This window comes from Pseudorca crassidens, chromosome 5 (genome assembly GCF_039906515.1).
Source record: "Pseudorca crassidens isolate mPseCra1 chromosome 5, mPseCra1.hap1, whole genome shotgun sequence".
Lineage (NCBI taxonomy): Eukaryota > Metazoa > Chordata > Mammalia > Artiodactyla > Delphinidae > Pseudorca > Pseudorca crassidens.
Genome location: NC_090300.1, coordinates 104,094,093 through 104,115,636, shown reverse-complemented (window position 1 = coordinate 104,115,636; position 21,544 = coordinate 104,094,093). Strand labels below are relative to the sequence as shown.

Here is a 21,544-nt window from a genome sequence, read left to right as displayed (position 1 = left end):
GTACAGGAGACCATGTCACTGTGATAGGGTCAAATCGTCACTGTGTTTAAGCTACTCTATAGTTTTAAATCGTATATCCATGAAATCTGCTTTAACTTTGCAAATTTTGAGATACTCTTATGTATGCCTCTATCACACTGTATAAGGTAATATAGTCCTCTAGTCTCTTAATAGATATTAATTTTTAATATCATTCATAAATAAATGTTACCCGATGTGTGAAACCGACTTGAGAATCTCATGTTTCTCAATAACCCCATTAATGACAACAATCTCCAAAAAACTAAGTAGAACAATATGCATTATTTTTCAAACTTAAATTATTTTTATATTCATTTTCTCTACATTTGTACTCTTGTACTATTTGTATCTGGTCTTGTTGGTACACACATCTTGTATGAATGACAACTGGATTTTTTTTACTTTTTAAAAAAATATTATTTTTATTTAGAAAACAAATTTGTGGTTACCAGTGTGGAGAGTGTAGGGGCGAGGGACAAATTAAGGGCATGGGATTAATATATACAGATTAGTATTTATAAAATACATAAGGATATACTGTATACCCATCATCTTGCAATAACCTATACTGGAGTATAATTTGCAAAAAATACTAAATCACTATGCTCTACACCTGAAGCTAACACAATATTGTAAATCAATTATACTTCAGTTAAAAATATTTTTTTAAATCAAGGTGAGAGGCATAAATAGTCAAGGGATTAATTACTACATACCAGTGCTGTGCTTGGCTTGTTATTCATATTTCTTTTAATTTTCCCGCTGGGAACTATAATAAAATAGTCCTGTTTTCAGTCAATTGCCAACTCCTTTCTTTATATTTGCTCTATATTGTTTTCCCTGGGTATCCGCGGGGGATTGGTTCCAAGACCAGCCTCAGATACAAAAACATGCAGATGCTCAAGTTCCATAGCCAGCCCTGTGTATCCGTGGATTCTGCATCCTCGGATACAACCAACCCAGGACTGTAAACATAGTACTGTACACTATCTGCCGGCTGGTGGAACCCACAGATGAGGAAGGCCAACTGTGTATTTATTGAAAAAACTCCAGGTATAAGTGGACCTTCACAGTTCAAACCCATGTTGTTTCAGAGTCAACTGTATAAGGAAAGATTGGGAAAATCTAGTTATTTTCTGTTTGCATGTGGGTTTTTTTTTCCATTCTCCTGCAACTTTCCTAAACTCGTTTATGCAATCAGTTTTTCTTTTTCGTTGATCATTTTTCACCATATTTCCAGCAATCACACAGCTTTCATCACATCCTAGGTTTTACTGCCTTGGGAGCTCACTACTACGGAAAGTGAATTCTTTTTTCTTGGAAGTCTTTGCTACTATCTTACTCGATTTTAGTTTCCTTTTGTTACTTAAAGTTTTTGAAATCATTTTTTCTGGACGTTAATTTGGTGGATTCTCTTCTCGCCTTTCTTTTCCCTCCTTCATCACTTCAAGCTAGATTTTCCTTTCCTTTAAATCTCCAACAAATTTTTATCTTTTGTTATGAACACAGTCAATGATCAGCAAACTTGATACTTACATTCATTGGATCCAGTAAAATAAATTCAAGAATTTCACTTAGTACACCACACACACCTACACAAACAGGCACACATGCATGCATGCGTGCACACGTACTATAATAAAATAAATCAATGGAAATAACTGTGATTCTCTTTCAGAAACATGATGGCCACTTCACAGTCATCCAGTTGGTTGGTATGCTCCGAGGCATTGCATCAGGAATGAAGTACCTTTCTGATATGGGTTATGTTCACCGAGATCTAGCAGCTAGGAATATATTGGTCAACAGCAACTTAGTATGCAAAGTTTCTGATTTTGGTCTCTCCCGAGTGCTGGAAGATGATCCAGAAGCTGCTTATACAACAACTGTAAGTTTATACATCCTTTTCCAATATAGTTTGTTTACTTTTATTATTTTTAATGTTATTAGAGTAATTCTGGTTTTGTTTTCTAATTTTCTGCTCTCATTTGTCGTTTTCCCAATTTAACATCATTATCTAATTGAGAAGTATTTGTTTTATCTGAGTGCCTGGTTTAAAAAAGAATTGACAGTTAATTGTTTCCTTTCTTCCACTCTGTGGGGACTTTAACATCATGCTTAAGATCCACGTCATTACTGCCCTCACAAAAAATCTGCCTTTGCCTGAGTATTTTTGATGTTTCAATAGTTATCTCGTTTAAATGGAGTTCTGTACAGGCCAATGGTGCAATCAATTAAGTCAGTGATGGTAAAGAACCAGTGGTTAGGAAATGAAAATTTTTTTCTCATAGCAAATGTTATGGAACGTCTGATCATACTTAAAAATGAACAATGTAGATTTCTCTGGAGATATATAAATACACTCTCAACCTTCTTTTGAATGGGACTTGGGGGAAATGTGAGCAGGAGTAGAAGGCTAAAACTTGAGACCCAAACTATCATCTGTCAATAATTCGATCTCAACTTAACTCATGAACCAATTCATTCCACTGATCTCTTTGGTTATTGTTTCAAGGAGTTAAGTCTCAGGCTGTCAAAAAGCTAATAATTTGTAAAATTATACTAGTCTGTTATTTTTAAAACAGAACCCTCACCATTGACTCATTTCAGCTTCAATGAAAAATGAGTCAGTAAAACTATTCAAGATGTTTTTATTCTCTTCTCTTATTCTGATATTACACATTATTTTAAAAGAGGCAAATCTTTTATTTAGTTATCTTTTATTTCGTTTTCTATGAGTTTTTTTTGAAACCTCACTGTATTTAACTGCTCTAGAATGGGTACAAGTTTAGTATTATGAATAAAACATGTTATACCCTTACTATGTCTGCTTTGTAAAAATCCTCTACATTAATGTATTGATGATATTTTCACTAATTTCTCCAACAATGAAATAGTTCTAAGGAGAATAAATTAATCTGAGTCTGATATATAAGGTAGAAGTATCTACTGATCTTCTAATTTGATCAAAAAGCTTCATAAAAATAAAATTCTATCAAGTCTGAAAATAAATTGTTCATTTTAGAAAAAGCAGTATTTTCAAATCCATTTTCTAACTGGAAAATGTCATAATTATTTTCTTTTCAAGGCTTTTATTTTCTTCTCTTTTATTTTTGTAAATGTATAACTTAAAGCGACTTTTCAAGTTATGGAACAATGCGTGTAAGATTTTTCTACTATGCATATTATTTACAACCTTAGAGAACAGTATTTAGAATTATTATAAAAATATTATAAAACAAAATGTTCAGTAAAATTGCAACAAGTATGATCTACTAAAAGGATAAAATAAGATAGGAAATAATGAACAATATATTTAGGAGTAGTTCCTAGATTCTTTGGCTGTATGTCTATATAGATACACTTGAAATTCATATTAAATAATATTTTAACTGCTTTTTAAAATGAGAAGTTCATAACTAAATTTAAGATACTAATAAAATTGACAGGGTAACTCAAATCCTGAAGCATGTATAAATTTTGTTGTCAGATTTGACATCCAGATTCCAGACATATTCTTCTCTCTTATATGATTGTAAGGACTAAGAGGCCTAGAACAGTGCTGTCTTAGTTTAAATCTGACTACAGAATTAAACATCAAATTAGGTCACCATATACTAACACTCTGAAAAGTGCTTCTTGAAAATTATAGATTATGTCTTTGTTTTTTGAATTTTAGAATTCTATTTATTTTTTTATACAGCAGGTTCTTATTAGTTATCCATTTTATACATATTAGTGTATGTATGTCAATCCCAATCTCCCAATTCATCAAGATTATGTCTTGATTAAGAAATAAGTCTCTGAATTTGAGGTACCAAGTAAATGGTAAATAATGTAACCAAGTACTTTTTTAAAAAAAAGTCTCAGACATACCTAACTGCTCAGAGGATCATGGGGTACAAAATATCATATACTGGTTAATTGACTTTATAATGAACATGGACATTCAAATCTCAAAATAGCAGACCTCTTGCCTTCGAAGAGCTTGCCTTTTGACAGGGTAGACAGACTCATGCTTCTTTACTATTCAGTGCATTATATCATGTGGCAAAAGTCTGTAAAAGAAATGTGGAAGTACCAAAAAGCAGAGGTCTGGAGAAAGCATCACAAAGAAGATAAGTTAAACAAATATTAAAAGATTTCATTTGGCAGACAGTTGGGGGGAAGATCCAGATAGAGGAAACAGAAAGAGAAAAAGACACAGAAATTTGGGGAAGTGAATGGGAATGTTTACACAAATGTGGACAGTTTGGAATGGGGGCGAGAAGCAGTGGAGGGGCCAGGTTTCTTAGGAATAATTGTGATGGTAGTTGGGTGGCGCATCAGGAAATTTGAAGGTTTTTCAATAGTAATTAAGAGACAGACATTGATTGATTTAAGTAGAGGAATAATAAAATACATACATGTTTTAGAAAATATTATTGAAACAGTGTGAAGGAAAGCTTGAAGGACAGGAGGACTGGTAACAGGAAGACCAGTTAGGGCATTATTGCTATAGACCAAAAAGGTCATATGGCTTTAATTTGGGCAATAGTGGTTGGAATAAAGAGGGAGGAAAATTGAAAATTGTTATGAATGTATAATTTACAAGACTCAATAACTAACTAGATATGAATTATAAGGAAGAAGAAGGACTGAAAGATGACACTAGTATTTCTGGATTGAAAAACTAGTTGAATGGTGATGTTTTATTAATCAAGACAGAGAATCCTTATTAAAGATAACTTGGCTAACTTACAAAGCAGAATTATAACAAAAGGTCACAGGTACTCTGTCTCAAAGTCATCAAGATAATGCCAGATTGAGCGGTGTCATTCTGTTCAAATTTTGTGTAAAAATTTTAGGTGTTTATATAACTGTACTTTTTGTATTTCCTGTTAAAAGGAATGAGACAGAAAACTACTGCCTAGTGAAGATATACCTCAGTTCAAGCAAGCCCTGTAAAATAAAATAAAGAAGAATGGTCATTTATATGAAATTGATTCTTTGCTTTATAAAAATGTTAAAATGAAAATAAATAGCAAGCTCTCTTGATACATTTTTTAAAGTAGGATTTCATTTTTAAAAGTTTTATCTGTATACAGCTTTCCTGGAACATACCTTTTACCTTAAAAGATTTTGCCTCTTTCTCTTGCTGTATAATTGCTATTTCCTTATTTTTTTAATAAATGTTTTTATCTGTATCACAAAGGATTTGGAGGTAGGGAGGCTTGTGAAGGGTTTTAAAACCAGGAAGACATCATAGATAAAGGTGGGGGTTTTTTGTATACTGCAAGAAAGTAGTCATTGAAACTACCCTTTCCGAATCAATACAGGGGCAAAATAAATAAACATTTTCCATTATGATGACTTTGCCAATATAGAAAGCACATATCACAGCAAAGAGCAGTAAGAACTGGTTAAAAGACAGGCTGGAAAGATGGGGTGACCATTGTGATCCCAGTACTGGCTATCATGCTGAACTGGTCAGCCTGTGGTAGGTGGAGCCTACCACAGCAGAATGGCCATTGGAGCCAGACTGACCAGACCAGAAAGAGATGAGACAAGAGAAATTACTCTGCCAACAATTACTGAGACTTTAGCCCCCTAGTTAGAAGACCTATCCATGGAATGTATGAGAATGTATTGTCTACACTATAAAATACACTAAAGTAAATAAAAGGATGGGATTTACAACTGATAATAAGCAGAAATTCTAGTATTTCTCCCTGCAGCTTAAGAGTGTTTTTTGCATGTCCTGCATCAAGTCTAAGACTATTCATTCAACATATATTCAATACAGTTTATTATGGAGCTACCATATTTAAGGCCCTATCCCTTGGAGGGCCAATTACTAAAACTAAAGGGATTCTTGAGAAGAGATAAAAGGCTGCACAGAGAGAGGACCAAGACTAACTGAACAAGTAATGCATAATAAATGCGTTCAGACAGATGTTCAGACACCCAGAGTGGGCAATGCAGCTTGAAAGGCAACTACAGGAGTAGCAGATTCTCCTGGTAAGCTCTGTACTAAAATACATCAAGCCTTTGCAAAGGGACATCAAGAACTGGTGAAGGCATGAAAGCCAAGAAATGTGGGCTAAAGATAGAAGGGGAAAAAATGCACAAAAATAGGATCTAGACAAGGACTGAGAGGCCTTGCTTTTACATGCCAATTCTATAAAGAGGCTACCAGGCACTTCATGAGGAGAGGTTGGTGAATGATTATGAACCACACCTAATGATACATATACAATTAGTGATATGTAGCTAACAATCTGCACAAAATTTACTGAGTTGGATTGTTCTCATTTGATTACATGGTCTCGTATCTGGTTATAATTTAAGTGCTAAGAAATCTCTTCCTTTACTGAATCTAACACACATTCACATGGACAATTGTTTTATAGCCAGTTCTGGAGGAGGGACTCTCTCTCATTTGAATATTGCTAAGCAACAAGTCTTAAACTTACATTGAAAATATTAAGCCTCTTTGCTCTCAAGTATGGAAATGAGGTCCTATTTACCCAAAAAGAACATTAAAAGATATATTATGGCTCACACTTGTCTGTTTTAAGAGATAAGTTTTATTTAAGATATGGTACAATGGCAGTTACTGCTCAGAGGTTTTTTTAACTATAATGAGTAGCTCCATTTCTTATAGTTTAAAGATGGAAACAAAATGGAAGAATCATTTTATCACAATATCTGTAAAAATTCTAAAATTCCTTGATACTGATTTTCAATTGTGTTCACTTGTGTTATGAAGACAAAGTTTGCTTTTTATTTTGATAGTGATATTTGCATACAAGTACTTTCCTAGTTGAAGTACAGTCTCATTATTGACAACACATAATCCGTATAATCACAGTTCTGTTAACATCTTAATTCTATTTACTTTGCATTCATAAGACCTCTCCAAGCTCCAACTCTTAACCTCCCCTCTTCTACGTAAGATGTGAGAAGAGTCAATCTAAGAAGACATGCACCTTCCTCCTTTACCCTTAACTCAAGTGTTTCTAGGTTGGCGTGACTTTTTTTTTGGCTGCATCAGGTCTTAGTTACGGCAGGCGCTGAGGCATGCAGGATCTCTCATTGCAGCGTGCGGGCTTCTCTCTAGTTGTAGCATGTGGGTTTTCTCTTCTCTAGTTGTGGCACGAGGGATCCAGAGCCCGTGGGCTCTGTAGTTTGTGGCATGTGGGCTCTAGTTGAGGCATGTGAGCTCAGTAGTTGTGGTGTGTGGGCTTAGTTGCCCCACGGCATGTGGGATCTTAGTTCCCTGACCAAGTGTTGAACCCGCGTCCCCTGCATTGTAAGGCACATTCTTTACCACCGGACCACCGGGGAAGTCCCTGGCTTGACTTTTTGATGTGAATTTTTAAATCTTGAGACATGTCCAGTTTTAAGAGTAAATATTTTTAATGAAAATGAGATAAAAAGTATTTTAGATCATTCACTATTCTGCCTCTAAGAACTTTAATTTAACATGAATAGTTGAGATTTGCTTGGAGAACATGCTTAACCTGCTAATAAAACCTACTCAGAATTTTCACTCACTTCTGTCTCTTAACTAAAAGAGTTACTTTAAAATGTTATGCAGTAAAATATTTTTAAATGCTTTCATTTAAAATCATATGGTATCCAATGCACTAAATAAAAGGACTTGTACTGAGAGATGTTTCTGATATTTCTGGATTTTGAAAAATAAAACTTTATCCTTTGAGATCCTACCCCAAGATTCTCTGTCCATCAAGTCATTGATGACAGAGGTGACACTGTGCTGAGGTACACCATGTGGCAAAGTGCATCTTACAGTAAGTCTATGGAGGTGAACCAGGGCCAACCAGAAAAATGACTTGTACTTCAATTGTTCCTTAAGATTTAACCAAGCAAAAAAATGAAGTGATATGACAGCTTCGGGCACAAAGGCACTCTTGGGTAGAGGACCGTGAAAACTACTAGCCCCCATGAAGCTACATATCGTTAACATAAATAGAAATAAGGACAGGTTTCTGCACAGAATTTGATGAAAAATTCGAGAAAAGGAAATGAGAGTTTCCTCTAGGCAAATGTAATTCAGCAGCCTGAATATAAAGAAAAAAAGTGAGAAAAATAGCTATGTTATCAGAAAGCTATAATGTGAAGATTTAAATAACTTCTTTTTCAATAAAAAGGTGGTGAACAAATAAACCTTGGAAGAATGAAAAACAATAAAATCCTGGCTTGATAAACTGAATTCATCACTAAGAAAGGAGCTATGCCATTTGGGAAAAACAACAAAATGACTCTTCCCAAAAACAGTTCTCACCTGACAGGTATTATGATAGTAGTCAGTCAAAATCAGTCAAATATACAGACTATTATAATTAGCTGAAGAGGAAGAAATCGATGTGCCAATATTAGGTTTCCTAAATTCAAAGGGAAAAAAGTGCCCTTGAACCAGCAAGTGTTTGTTTGATGGACTAATTCATGAGCAGAAAATCTGACAGTTTTTATAAATCCTTGTCAATATAAACTTTTTGTAAGGATATTCTAATGATCTAATGTATAAAAACTATATGCTCAGGAATTAGTGTGTCCACACTTTGAGCCCAAGTGCCAGAAAGCAAATCCACAACAATGCAGATGAAAGGGCAACAAAGCTTTATACTAAACCAGAGAGAACATGTTCTGAGTGCAAAGCAAGAATATTCAATAACTGTTCAAGAGATAAATACCATACATACCAGCTTGGATCACAGGCTGAGAGACCCAAAAGCTTCATGGTAATTTTCTGGGACAGTGCTATCAGAGGGCACAGACCTCTTTGAAATGTACTACTTAGGTGAATTGACAATGGCAGGTCTTGAGCATAAGATGGAAATGGGAATCAACAATATCAGATAATATCCAAAGAATGATTTCCTGGAAAGGTCTCATCTCTGAAGCTTAGGAAACAAGGGTTTATGATCATTACAGAGCTCTTGGTAGTAAAACACAGGAAACGGGTTTGAAGATTATCATACACAGAGTAGAAAAGGACTGTGCAAAGCAGATTGCTCTATCAGAAACCTTGAAGCTAGAGAGAAGACCATCCTGTTCAGTCATACATACCATTAAGAAGCCAAGCCATGCTTTGGGAAAACCCCCATCTGTCATTTGTGCAAAGCATGTACAAAAGCAAATCCTTTGTAGATGTAAGTCTTGTGTCTTTCCAATATACATTTTAAAGAAAGGACCCTAAGGCCTTAGACCTGGGAAGACATTACTGAAGACAAGAGACCACTAAGAAACTTTCTGTTCAGTGCTCAAGGCTTGGGGTGACTTACGAGTAGTTTTCTTTTTTTTTTTTCCTAAAATAATGAATCCCTTTAGATTTTTATAAAACCCTAGAGAGCAGGTTATTTATCTTTTACATTTTTTAACGCTTTCAGCACCTAGATTAATATACTACTTAGTGGCTGCTTAATTAATTGCTGATAATTACACAAATAAGAAAATGGTAGAAAGAAAGTGATTGAAACTATAAGAACATTGTTTTCAGTAAAATTATATTAATTTTTTTCTCTGATGTCACTGTTAGTCACAAGCCATCAAATGAGTAAGCCTAAGACAATCCTCAATGTATCATAAGGAGATGAAATAATTACAGTAGAAAGCAGCAAATGTTACAGACATTGAAGCAATTATGACAATGGGTCAGGGTATTCACAAACGGGATAATTCTATTTTGAAGTCTCTGAAAACATTCTACCAATGTTTTGGTCGATGCCTGTAGCATGGATAAGACCCAAGACAAATTGTTCATAAAAATCACATAATATATAATATTTTAATACCTACAAACATCTGAATATATCCAATCCTTCTAGTGTAAGTGCTAATCAATGAGGAATAATCAAAGACCAGTCACAGTTCTCAAGATATTTGGTGTACACCTTGATGTAACCAAGAACCACAGGAAATACCAAGTGCTGCTTGTTTTTGCAACATCCAACGCTGTGTAATTCAGAGGTTCTCTCCCTGCTCCCAGTGATTTTAGAATAAACCCAGACTAAATTGATTTCCTGGGGAAGATCAATCAGCGGATGTTTAGCAAGCAGAAAGTACCGTGTTCATTGGCCCATCTTGCTTGTGCAGAGAAAAGAAAAAACAAGGCAATGTACACAAAACTGCTGACCTTAGCCCTGGAGTTTCAAAGGTACCATCTGAAGAAAGAAGTCATTACTAATGCTTAATTTCTAGTTTTATCTCTGATGTGGAAAAAATGCTTTTTTTTTCCTCTGACAATAAAAAACTGGAAAGGAAAACATTATAAATACAGGATAAATCACATGAAAGCTCTATGAAGACTTACTTATTCCCAGTGTAAAGAGCTTCACATCAATGGTAAATAAATTGAAAAAGGTTATCAGTTATTTATGCTGTTTGTGGCAGACCCTGTTAGTTGGCTACCCAGCCTCTCTTGTCGTCTCTTCCTTGCTAATAAAATCTTTATTTGGATGTTTATGATGAACTCAGGTCCAAGAAATAAATCATGATTTATACATAAGCCTGTTATACTTATACCATTCTCCTCTGACACTTAAATTTTACTCTTTGACAGGTCACTTAAACGTAAAGGAAAGTGAGATTGGCAACTGTGGGGAAAATTTTGGGGTTGAAGTCTATTATAAATAGGCTTGATGTAACCAAGAGCCACATCTTGGCTACATCAAGATGTAACCAAGAACCACATCTTGGTTACATCAAGATGTAACCAAGCTCTCTTTCTTGAGAGAGCTTTGTAGAATTGGCCCCTTCTTTTCTTTATTGCCTTGATTATAGTTTTGGAAGGACATAGGCTTGGGGCTGTGACAACCATCTTTCAGTCATGAGGCAACAAGCCTAAGGAGACAAACCCAGTGCTAAAGATGGCCAAGTAGGAGAGCAAAAGAACCTGGTTCTCTGATGAAATTGTTAAGCACCTATGTCAACACAGAATCTACTTACTCCAGTTATTTTTTTATAATTTAGTTAAATATTTTATTTGCTTAAGCTACTGAGAATTGGGCCTTCTATGACTTGTATCTGAAGACATTCTGATACAGTAATCAACACATAAGAAAACCTCCAGATTAATAGGTAATGTAAATAGGAAAATGAAAACATGAGTTTAAGTAAAATATCACCTCAGTCACACAAACTGACTAAATTATCTAAGCAGACTGTAAATATACAGTTAGTTTGAGGATTAAATAATCATAATTTGTTCACCTAACATGTATATCTTAATATTATTGGGTGCTAAATTGGAGATTAAAGTACTTAAGGTCTGGGGAGAAGACAGGCATTAAATAATCATGTGTAATTACAGTCTGAGATTTTATACAACATGTGTGTTGAGTGCCTATTTTGTGCCAGATACTGTTCTGAGGACTGGAGATATTCCAATGAATAAGCTTTTCTTTTGGAGCTTACAGCCTTGAGTATGGTGGGAATAATGATAATAAACAAAATTTAAAAAGAGAGAAAGAGGAATCTCAGTCTTAGATAGTGATAGATGCTGGATATATAATAAAAACATAAAAAATAAAATTGAGTAGCTACCTTGGAAGCATGGCTAGAAAATACGTCTTTAATGAGGTGTCATTTGAAATGAGACCTGAAAATTGTAAAGGTACCAGCCAAGAAAAGATCTGAAGCCAGATGTTCTGAGGTGAAGGAAAACAAATATAGATCCTAAACCTTAGGGAACAAGCTTGGCACATTTTAGAAGTAGGAATAAGACCAAGATGGTTGACACACTGAGAGATCAGGGAAAGTGGTAGGAAACTAGGACTGAGAGGCCAGATTCTGTATAAACTCAAAGGTCATGGAAAGGAGTAGACTAACTATGAAATGAAGCCATTGGAAAACTTTAAGCAGTTGAGGACATAACAGAATTTGTGTTTTTTAAGAGCTCACTCTGCCTGATATGTTGGGAATGAATTGTAGAGGGCAAAAGAGAGAACAAAAGATTCATTTGCCTCATCCTAGACAAGAAATGATGGTAGCTTTGTGTAAGCTGGTAATAGAAAACATAAAGAATGGTGAAGATACTTGAGATATCTTGTGTCAATAGCTCTGCCAACGTATGTGAGTATGTATTTATATATTTATATATTTTTTAACAAGTAAGGAAATTGAGGCCCAAAGAAATTAAGTGATGTGCTCAAGTCACATGGCTATTACGTTAGGAACAATGTCAATTAACTATTGCTATAATGACATTGTTAAATGAAAGTATCTGTTCCACAACTGAATCTTCCTCCTTCTCCAGTACTTCCCAATGTAAATTCTGTCCTGTCCTATGCAAACTTCCTTCTGTTTCTCACCTCTGAGACCCATGCGGAAGATAATGAATAGCAGTAGTTGAAAGTCTTTGAAGATTGAGAAATAAGGAGAATGATCTCTTAGTCTTTGGTGGTATATATTACAAATACACACATATCTCAAAATGTTTCTTGTTCTTTTGTTTATTGAACTTTTTAAAGTATTCTGCAACGAATATTTTACTTCATGCTAAGAGAAAGAAAACAACATATGTTATAGAAATAGAGAAATACCTCCTGGCAGAGTTCCAAGATATCCTTCTGATCAGTATATTTAAAAATTTTTCTCCCTGGTATTAGTTGGTGAATAAACAACATGTTTGTTTGATTGTTTTCATGTGACTTTTCTAATCAAAAAGATGGAGGTCATTTCACTGGGTAACATTTATTTTTAAATGAAAGATGAAGAGATTAAGGAAATGAACATTACCATTACTGATTTTTTTAAATGGAATTCTGGGCAATATTCCATGAAACCTCAGATTCTTCCACAGTTTCAAATTCAATACCTATCCCTCATTGTCACCCTAGGGCCTACCATTAAGCCCCACAATCATCAGCTTTTCCAAGCCTATAAACAATCATTAGGAGATCAAAAGCTAGAGAAAGTGCTATCGAATTCTGAAGTATACTTTTAAAAGATACAAAATTGAATTTCAAACACTCAAAAATTTATCAGCATCCTTGTTAAGAAATAAATACTTTTTCCCCATTTTCTCTGTTTTCTCACCTGGCTATCCCTTTGTTGGTTTATGCTAGCTACACCAATCAGGTTTTCATACAGCAAACATTTACAGCCATGGTTCACTACAGGCCACTGAAAAGGAGACCGCAAATAACTTTCTTAAACTTTCCCTTGGACCTCTCCCTCTGCAAGGAACAGTTCTGAATGCACTCATGATCCATAAATACTAGCTTATATTCAAATCATGACCTATTCTAATTAGCATAAACACACAGAGTTTCACTATACCTAGTTCTGCTTCTTTAAACTTGCAGTAAGAACGGAGTGTTATCATATGAAACATGCACATTATTCAGTTGTTTAACCATGCTCTTAATCAGTGTATAATATGTGTCATAAACAGGCAGCTGCTAAATGAATTATACATAAAGATAATGTTTATTGAATAATTTAGGTCCTAACACATTCTGATCCTTAATTCTGTTTTTTTTATAGAAACTGAATCATTACCTTGTTCTTTTTAGTGGTAAAAAATTTTGTTTTTCATATATACTATAAAAGTAAAATCTCTTTAAGGGAAGACAACTTCTTTTTAAATTTTTGGCTGAGTTGGGTCTCCGTTGCTGCATGTGGGCCCTCTCTAGTTGCGGCGAGCAGGGGCTACTCTTCATTGCAGTGCACGGGCTTCTCATTGCGGTGGCTTCTCTTGTGGAGCACAGGCTCTAGGTGCCCTGGCTCAGTAGTTGTGACACACGGGCCTAGTTGCTCCATGGCATGTGGGATCCTCCCTGACCAGGGCTCCAACCCGTGTCCCTGGCATTGGCAGGCAGACTCACAACCACTGAGCCACCAGGGAAGCCCCAACATTTTAAATTTAAGTGTTTATAACATATATTTTTTTGAGGGCTCAGAGATTTTTTTTAATTAATTAATTAATTTATTTTTGGCTGCGTTGGGTCTTTGTTACTGCGCGGGGGCTTTCTCTAGTTGCGGTGAGCGGGGGCTACTCTTCGTTGCAGTGTGCGGGCTTCTCATTGCGGTGGCTTCTCTTGTTGCGGAGCACGGGCTCTAGGCAAGCGGGCTTCAGTAGTTGTGGCATGCAGGCTCAGTAGTTGTGGCGCACGGGCTTAGTTGCTCCACAGCATGTAAATTCGATAGAACCAAGTTGTATTATTCGTAGAAAGTAATAACTAACAAAGGCAAGGGGTAAGCTATTACACCCTCATATACACCCCACCCTCAATAGAATTTATAATCAGAGCATTACAATAGGCTAATATGTATGTGGAATCATTACGTAATGAAGAAAACACTATAGACATAATATAGTAGAAAAAACAGTGTGTTATAAACTTGGAGTTTATAACCACATCTTGAATAGACTTGATAATACTGGCTACTATCTACAGAAATATTATAACAACCAACAAGATAATAAGCTAAAGTATTGATTGTAGCCTCTATTAAGATGAACAGTATAAAAATCACCTAAGGCACTTATTTAAAATGCAGATTCCCAATTCCCAGCCCCAGAGAGTCATTTTCATTCAGCAGGTCTGTGGGAGGAGTAGCAAGGTATGATCCGGAAATCTGGGGTTTTAATAAACACCCAGGTGATTGTGAAACTGGTGATCTAAAAGTCCTATCTCGCTTAACTGCCCTAATATAATCAAGACACATATCCAATTATTTCCTCCCCCAGCCTAACACATCATTAAGTAAGACAAAAGTCACAGGCAGGTAAAAGATTTGTCAATATAGTGGGAAAGGGGTTGGGAGAGGAGGGAAGGTGAGTGGCATGGACGAGGGGAAGTTAGATTTGTTATGGTCACACTAAGAGACCTTATTCTTTTTTTTTTTTTTTTTGCGGTACGCGGGCCTCTCACTGTAGTGGCCTCTCCCGTTGCGGAGCACAGGCTCCGGACGCGCAGGCACAGCGGCCATGGCTCACGGGCCCAGCCGCTCCGCGGCATGTGGGATCTTCCCAGACCGGGGCACGAACCCGTGTCCCCTGCATCGGCAGGCAGACTCTCAACCACTGCACCACCAGGGAAGCCCCGAGACCTTATTCTTTGAATATATATTCCATGTAGCCCAAATTTTGTTTTCAGTTTCTCTTAGAAGATAGTTTTCAGTGTAAAACATGCTTAATAATGAAGAGTGAAATTGTTAGTCCTGATGTTAATTTTTTATTCTGTTGTTACCTTTGTTTTGATGGCCTCACTAGTCGCCACTTTGCTATACCTTCATGCAGTTTCTTCTCTTTATCTGTGATGGTCATTTTTCTCCAATATTGACTGATGTGGAAATGTATGCCCCTCTCTGGGCACTTATGGAAGGCCTGTAAAATTTTATGAAAATACTTTAAACAATGATATAACTATAACCTGTGGCCAAAACATGAATAACTCTCCTCAGCAAAGTCATGTAGTTGCCCCAGGTGCTGAATTTTATCTCAGAGTCTTAAAACAATTATGTGTGTTTCAGATTATGCCATTGAATGTTTAATATCTCTAAAGTTGATGGAGTTTCAGGGTACTTGGACATGATTAGATTTTGCTTGAACTCCAATATGTCTTTTTTTTTAACATCTTTATTAGAGTATAATTGCTTTACAATGGTGTGTTAGTTTCTGCTTTATAACAAAGTGAGTCAGTTATACATATACATATGTTCCCATATCTCTTCCCTCTTGCGTCTCCCTGCCTCCCACCCTCCCTATCCCCCCCCCTCTAGGTGGTCACAAAGCACCAAGTGGATCTCCCTGTGCTATGCGGCTTATGGGAAATAGTAGAAACTGCTGGAGTTGCAGTTTCTAGAGTTTTAACGTAGAATATATCTTCTGGTTTTAAAGTGAAATTCATTCTACACACTCAATATTAGAAAATACAGTCGTCTTAGGAACAGTTTATAAAAAGTACACATACTAGGGGAAAAAAGACATAAAAGCATGATAAAACAAAACAAAATAATACTTGCATGTAATCATCATAAAATGCTGCCAAAGGGTCATGATACACTTGTACACATATGCCCCCTTGTGGTGAATGAATAGGACACAGGACATTTGAAAAGTTTTCTGGAAATCAAGGAAGAGTGACTTTGTTTTTCTTAGTTTAGTATTGTCTGAGATAGAAGATGTACATTTTAATAAGCCCCGATTTACAAGGATTTTACTTTTGTGTTGTTTACTAAAGCTTAGTAACTCTGAACTATCTACCCATAAGAAGGGAGGAAGGATCAGAGAAAACTGACTTCTAATATTTAACTGAGAAGTTACCCACATTCATATTGAGATTCCAATACTGGACTTTAAAATGATTTAGTCAGTGTTTTTATCTATAAAATTTAAGGTATAAGTGGAAAAATAATCCCAGTGAAAAGATCAAATGAAAAGTCAGAAAAAGGAATTGTTAAAGTAAGTGAAAGCAGCATGTTTAAAATAAATCGGGTGGAAGACAAAGAAGTAGAGAGAAACTTAGTAGAAAGGAAAATAAAACATGCAGACTTTTCATTGACATTTTTAAATGCCAATGCTAAGTTTTCTTGCATATAAATGAAACTCATAGTTTTGAGAACGTTTAAGAGACCTTGAAGATGTCTCGAAGGGCAAGAAGGAAACCATGATTCTTAGAAGATTTAAGGCAATGAGATTTGAGCACAGTAGCTTATATATAATTGATACATATAAGGGGGAAAAGGGTAGATAAATGAAACTAGCAACCTGATAAACCATAGTTAATGAAGACAGGGTTAAACCAGAAAAGAATATTGAAATATAAACTACTCCAGTGGATTTTCTGTAGTATCAGGAAAATTACCTGAAATAATAATAGCAACTCAGGCACTGTTTTGAAAAATAAATGCTACCTATTTTACGGATATGTTTTCCCAAATTTATTTTGGATATGAGTGTGGTGATTATATAAAATAATTTTGAATAAAACAATTCTAAATTATTTTCCTGCGTTACCACAGATTATATACAGGCTATACAATCACAGAATTTAGACCACATTTGTTCAGGTAAGAATTTCCCCCATCCTACCAACACTATTGCAAATTTAATCAAGTGTTAGAAATAGCCCAGAAAAATATAAGCCGACTTAGCGCCTAGTAAGATAATGTGGAAAGCTATTTGTAAATGGTTATTTTCCTCATCCTGAAACAAGAGAATATAAGGAAGTCTCAAGAAAAAAGCAGAACATTTTGTCTGATATCGTGAATTCTATTTCTGGCTAAATATACTTTTTAAATTCCTACTCTTTTTTTTCCCCCACTTTTTTTTTTTTTTTTTTTTTTTTTTGGCCGCACAGTGAGGCACGTGGAATCTTAGTTCCCCGACTAGGGATCAAACACCCTGAGGTGGAAGCACAGAGTCTTAACCACTGGACCGCCAGGGAAGTCCCCTTAATTCCTACTTGAAAACTTATAAAACATGGACAGAAAGAGGGTTATAATAACAATCTTAAGATATAATATTCATTATACTTCCTTTGGTATTTTGCACTGTTCTCTTGATTTTTTAAAAAATTTTTATTTATTTATTATTTATGGCTATGTTGGGTCTTCGTTTCTGTGCGAGGGCTTTCTCTAGTTGTGGCAAGCAGGGTCCACTCTTCATCATGGTGCGCGGGGCTCTCACTATCGCAGCCTCTCTTGTTGTGGAGCACAGGCTCCAGACGCGCAGGCTCAGTAGTTGTGGCTCACGGGCCTAGTTGCTCCGCGGCATGTGGGATCTTCCCAGACCAGGGCTCAAACCCGTGTCCCCTGCATTGGCAGACAGATTCTCAACCACTGCGCCACCAGGGAAGCCCCTCTTGATTTTTTTAAAATATCACTATATATTCATTTTTACTGGTTTTCTACTTTGAATTTTTGAGGTTAATCTGGGTCACATTTCTAATAAAACTTTTGTAAAACTCCTCATGTCCCTCTGCTGTCTAAATTGTAACCATCTTGCCATTCACATTGGCAGGAAGTGCAGTACAGATGAGTCTGAACTTTGTGATTTGAAAGGTATTGTGACCAGACTGTAAAGTCCCTTGTCCTTCACTGTATGTAGCTTGAATATAACTTGCCTAGAACAATTGCCTAGAATATAGAAGAGAGGATAAGGGATGTATGTCACAATTTTCAAGAAATAAACAAACAAGAGTAAGGAAAACAAAAATGAAATATGAATGTGGCACAATGTGACAGAAATATGCCCCATTAAAACAGCATTTTGTAAGGTGTACTTCTTGCCTGATTTTGTCTGTACTGGCCCAGAATCTTAGCTGTCATAGTCACAGAGACTCTGCCAGTAAAGATATCAATAAATGACAATATCTGGAGAATATTCTTCAGTTCTGGATTTGTGGGGTTGACAAAAGGATTACTTAAAGTACCCTGAACCTATGTTATAAAAATAAAACAAAATACATTTTACCAGATATTACATTAACCATAGGTCTACTCAACATACAAGAAAATAACATTCTAATATTAAATTCCAATTTCTTCTTAGGGAAAATTCATAAAAAGTATCTATGACATTAGTCTATTTTGGTCTAATCTGAATTCTTTTTCCAGTTTTCAATGACTCCTTTCTATATCTTGTCATTTCTATCAATACACTTGCTCATAGTTCACTTCAGGTGCAGCCTTTTTCACTGCATTTCTAAGATGAGTTACTTCCAATAATAAAGTGGAAAATACTAGTTCCCTATCATCTTTGTAAATCCAGAAATAACATCTCTTTGTGTAGTGCCATAGCACTGCCAGTCTTTCTGAATCCTCATACTATGCACTGCATTTTTTCATATAAATGTGAAATATTGATAAAGGTTTTTTTGGTACAACATTATCAAAAGAAGTTCAGAGCAAAAAAATTGTAAAGACTGAGCTCCCTAATGTCGGTCACCTTACATGGAGGTGTCTCAAGGCCCGATGTTCATCTTAAGAAAGATATTAACATAGTTCAAGAGCTCCTCCACTGGCTTCAAACACTAAAGAAACTTTATAGAACACTGACGCTTATGAGGGATGAGGAACTATTACTGAGACATTTTATAGTTTATAAAACTTTGATTTTCAAGCTGCAAATTCTAGTTTTTAAGTATATAATCAGGTTCTCAGACATCCAAACTAAAATGCCTATTAGACATTTTCTCAGCCTAACTCTGCTAGTCAGTTTGGGCTGCCATAAGGAAATACTGTACAGTGGGTGGCTTAAACAATAGGAATTTATTTCCCCCAGTTCTGAAGGCTGAAAGTCCAACATCAAGTTTCTGGCTTATTCAGTTCCCCAGTGAGAGCTCTCTTTCTGGCTTGCAGAGAACCACCCTCTCACTGTGTCCTTACATTATGAAAAGACAGAGAGCTCTTTGCTTCCTTTCAGGACACTAATCCCATCATGGGGGCCCCACCCTTATGACCTCATCCAAACCTAGTAACCTCCCTAAGCCCCCACTTCTGAATACCATCACATGGGAGGGGTGGTTTAGAGCTTCAATATATGATTTTTGGAGGGACACAAACATTCAGTTTATCACACTAATCAAGTCCTAAAGAGCTGAAAACGGAGATGTGTTAAATTTTCCCCTGAAAAATCAGTTTTTCTTTCCTGTGGTGGTTGTTGTATGTTAGTTGTTTATCCTTAAACCAGGCCATTAAAGGGGAAATTTTAATACTTAAGTAAAAGAATCCTAAAATTAAAATTGTAACGAGGTTTACCTTCATTTACAGGGTCCTCCTTAAGCAATACTACCCCATCACATCTTTCACAATTTCTCTTTTGGGTTTAAACAAATGTGCTCAAGTTGGAGATTTACACAGTTGGATTTCCTCTCCTGGATGTCCTTGTAGTCTCTATATACATAGTTCATGAGCTGCATGGACAAATCAGCACTGCTCCGACTGCTCCTTGGCAAATTTGTGAAAAGTAACTTGCTCTTTGGGTGGAAAACTATACTTATTTCCCTTAGTGTATATCAAGATGTCAAAAGCATTATGTATATATGATTCAGGCTGCCATCCTGTCCCTCAGGTCTTCCTTTTAAGTCCTGGAGACCAACAAGAACTCAAATAGAAACAGAGATCTCTTTAGTATATCAAAATTTAAGAGCTAAGGGAGTGGGAAGAGGAGGGAGATGAGGAAGAAAGAACAGATTCAAGCCTCTTTTGCATTGGGCTTAGGCAATCAGCCTGTCCCCTTTTGCAAATATCTCCTGATTCCCACTTAAAAAAAAAAAGAAAAACTTAAAAAAAATTAAATATTAATTAAACAGGGAAGAAAAAAAGTAAAGGTGAAACATGTTTTAAAACATTAAGTAAAATAACCAAGGATTAAACAAGGTATAAACTGGAAGTTTAAAGGATTTGAAAGTGCCCTGAGAAATGGAAGATTCTTCTTTCATGAGGGTATCTCAGGAGGCCAGGACACAGGCCCTGCCCCCAATCTCAGCAAGGAGCCCTCACCTGCAGCACCCAGACCTAAGGCATCAAAACAAGTTACCCTCTGTGAAAAGGAGTTCTAGCTCATTTCCCAGCTCACTTCATCTCTGACAGTCCTGAATAAACAGTCTTCCCTTCCACCCCTGCTTCCTTCTCATAGAGCAGGACTTTATGGGAGACTTATTTCTTAAATTGAAAAATAAAGAAAATCTTTAGGGAATGCTTAAAGATACCTATTTTTTATGGTACTCTTAGCATGTACTCTTAAAAATTAGAATAAATATTCACTTGAATTAAATATCCACCAAGATTAAGTATGGTGTATCCATGTTATGGGGCAGGTAGCAGACATTGACAGTGTGCTTCCTATATTTCTTATTTCCCTTTACTATTGTTAAGTACACAGGCTCCTAATATGCATTTGTTACCGAACTGAACTTGGGTCCATTCACCTGTGTACAATAAAGCCGATATACTGATACCAGGTGGTAGTGAAGCAAAATGCAGTGTTTATTGCAGGTGCCAAACAAGGAGTGCAGGCAGCTAATGCTCAAAAACACCCAGACCCTCTGACGGCTTTTAGAGAAAGGTTTTCAAAGACAGGGTGAGGGAGGGTATTGTGGGGTGCGTGATCAGCTCCTGGACATTCTTCTGATTGGTTGGTGGTAAGGTAATCAGGAATCAATATCATCAACCTTTTGGGACCAACCCTTCTGGGGTCTTTGTGCTTGTGGTCAGCATGGAGTTAACTTCTTCCACCTGGTGGTGGTTTCAGCAAAAAAGCTCAAGGGATATGGCTCAGAGTATTATCTGTAGTCCTTGAGGAGGGGTTAAAAGTCCTTAACTTTGTTTAATGGCTAAACCATTATTATTTTGTCTTGCTTGACAGTTTTCCTTTGTTTCTGCATTTTCTCACTTCTCTGATTAAATGTATTCTTTGGAACTCAGGGAAGGCCTGGGAGGCTAAAGTTTTTCTACAAACAAGAGGCAGGCAGAGGACATGGGGGCAGTCTGGCCCAGGAAGGCTCCATAGGGTCCTGCTCAGTTACATATATACTCCAACAGTCAGCACCTGGGGCTTTATCAG

General features: G+C 36.1%; 1 protein-coding gene across 4 annotated transcripts in view; it reads left to right on the top strand.

Moving 5' to 3' along the window:
* The window catches only part of EPHA6 (EPH receptor A6), an 877,027-nt gene that overhangs the window by 737,187 nt on the left and 118,296 nt on the right, over positions 1–21,544 (top strand). For all 4 annotated transcript variants that reach the window (XM_067739161.1, XM_067739159.1, XM_067739160.1 and 1 more), the window contains one exon: positions 1,700–1,909. In XM_067739161.1, the coding sequence (XP_067595262.1) occupies positions 1,700–1,909 (210 nt within the window). The remainder of the gene's footprint in view (positions 1–1,699; positions 1,910–21,544) is intronic.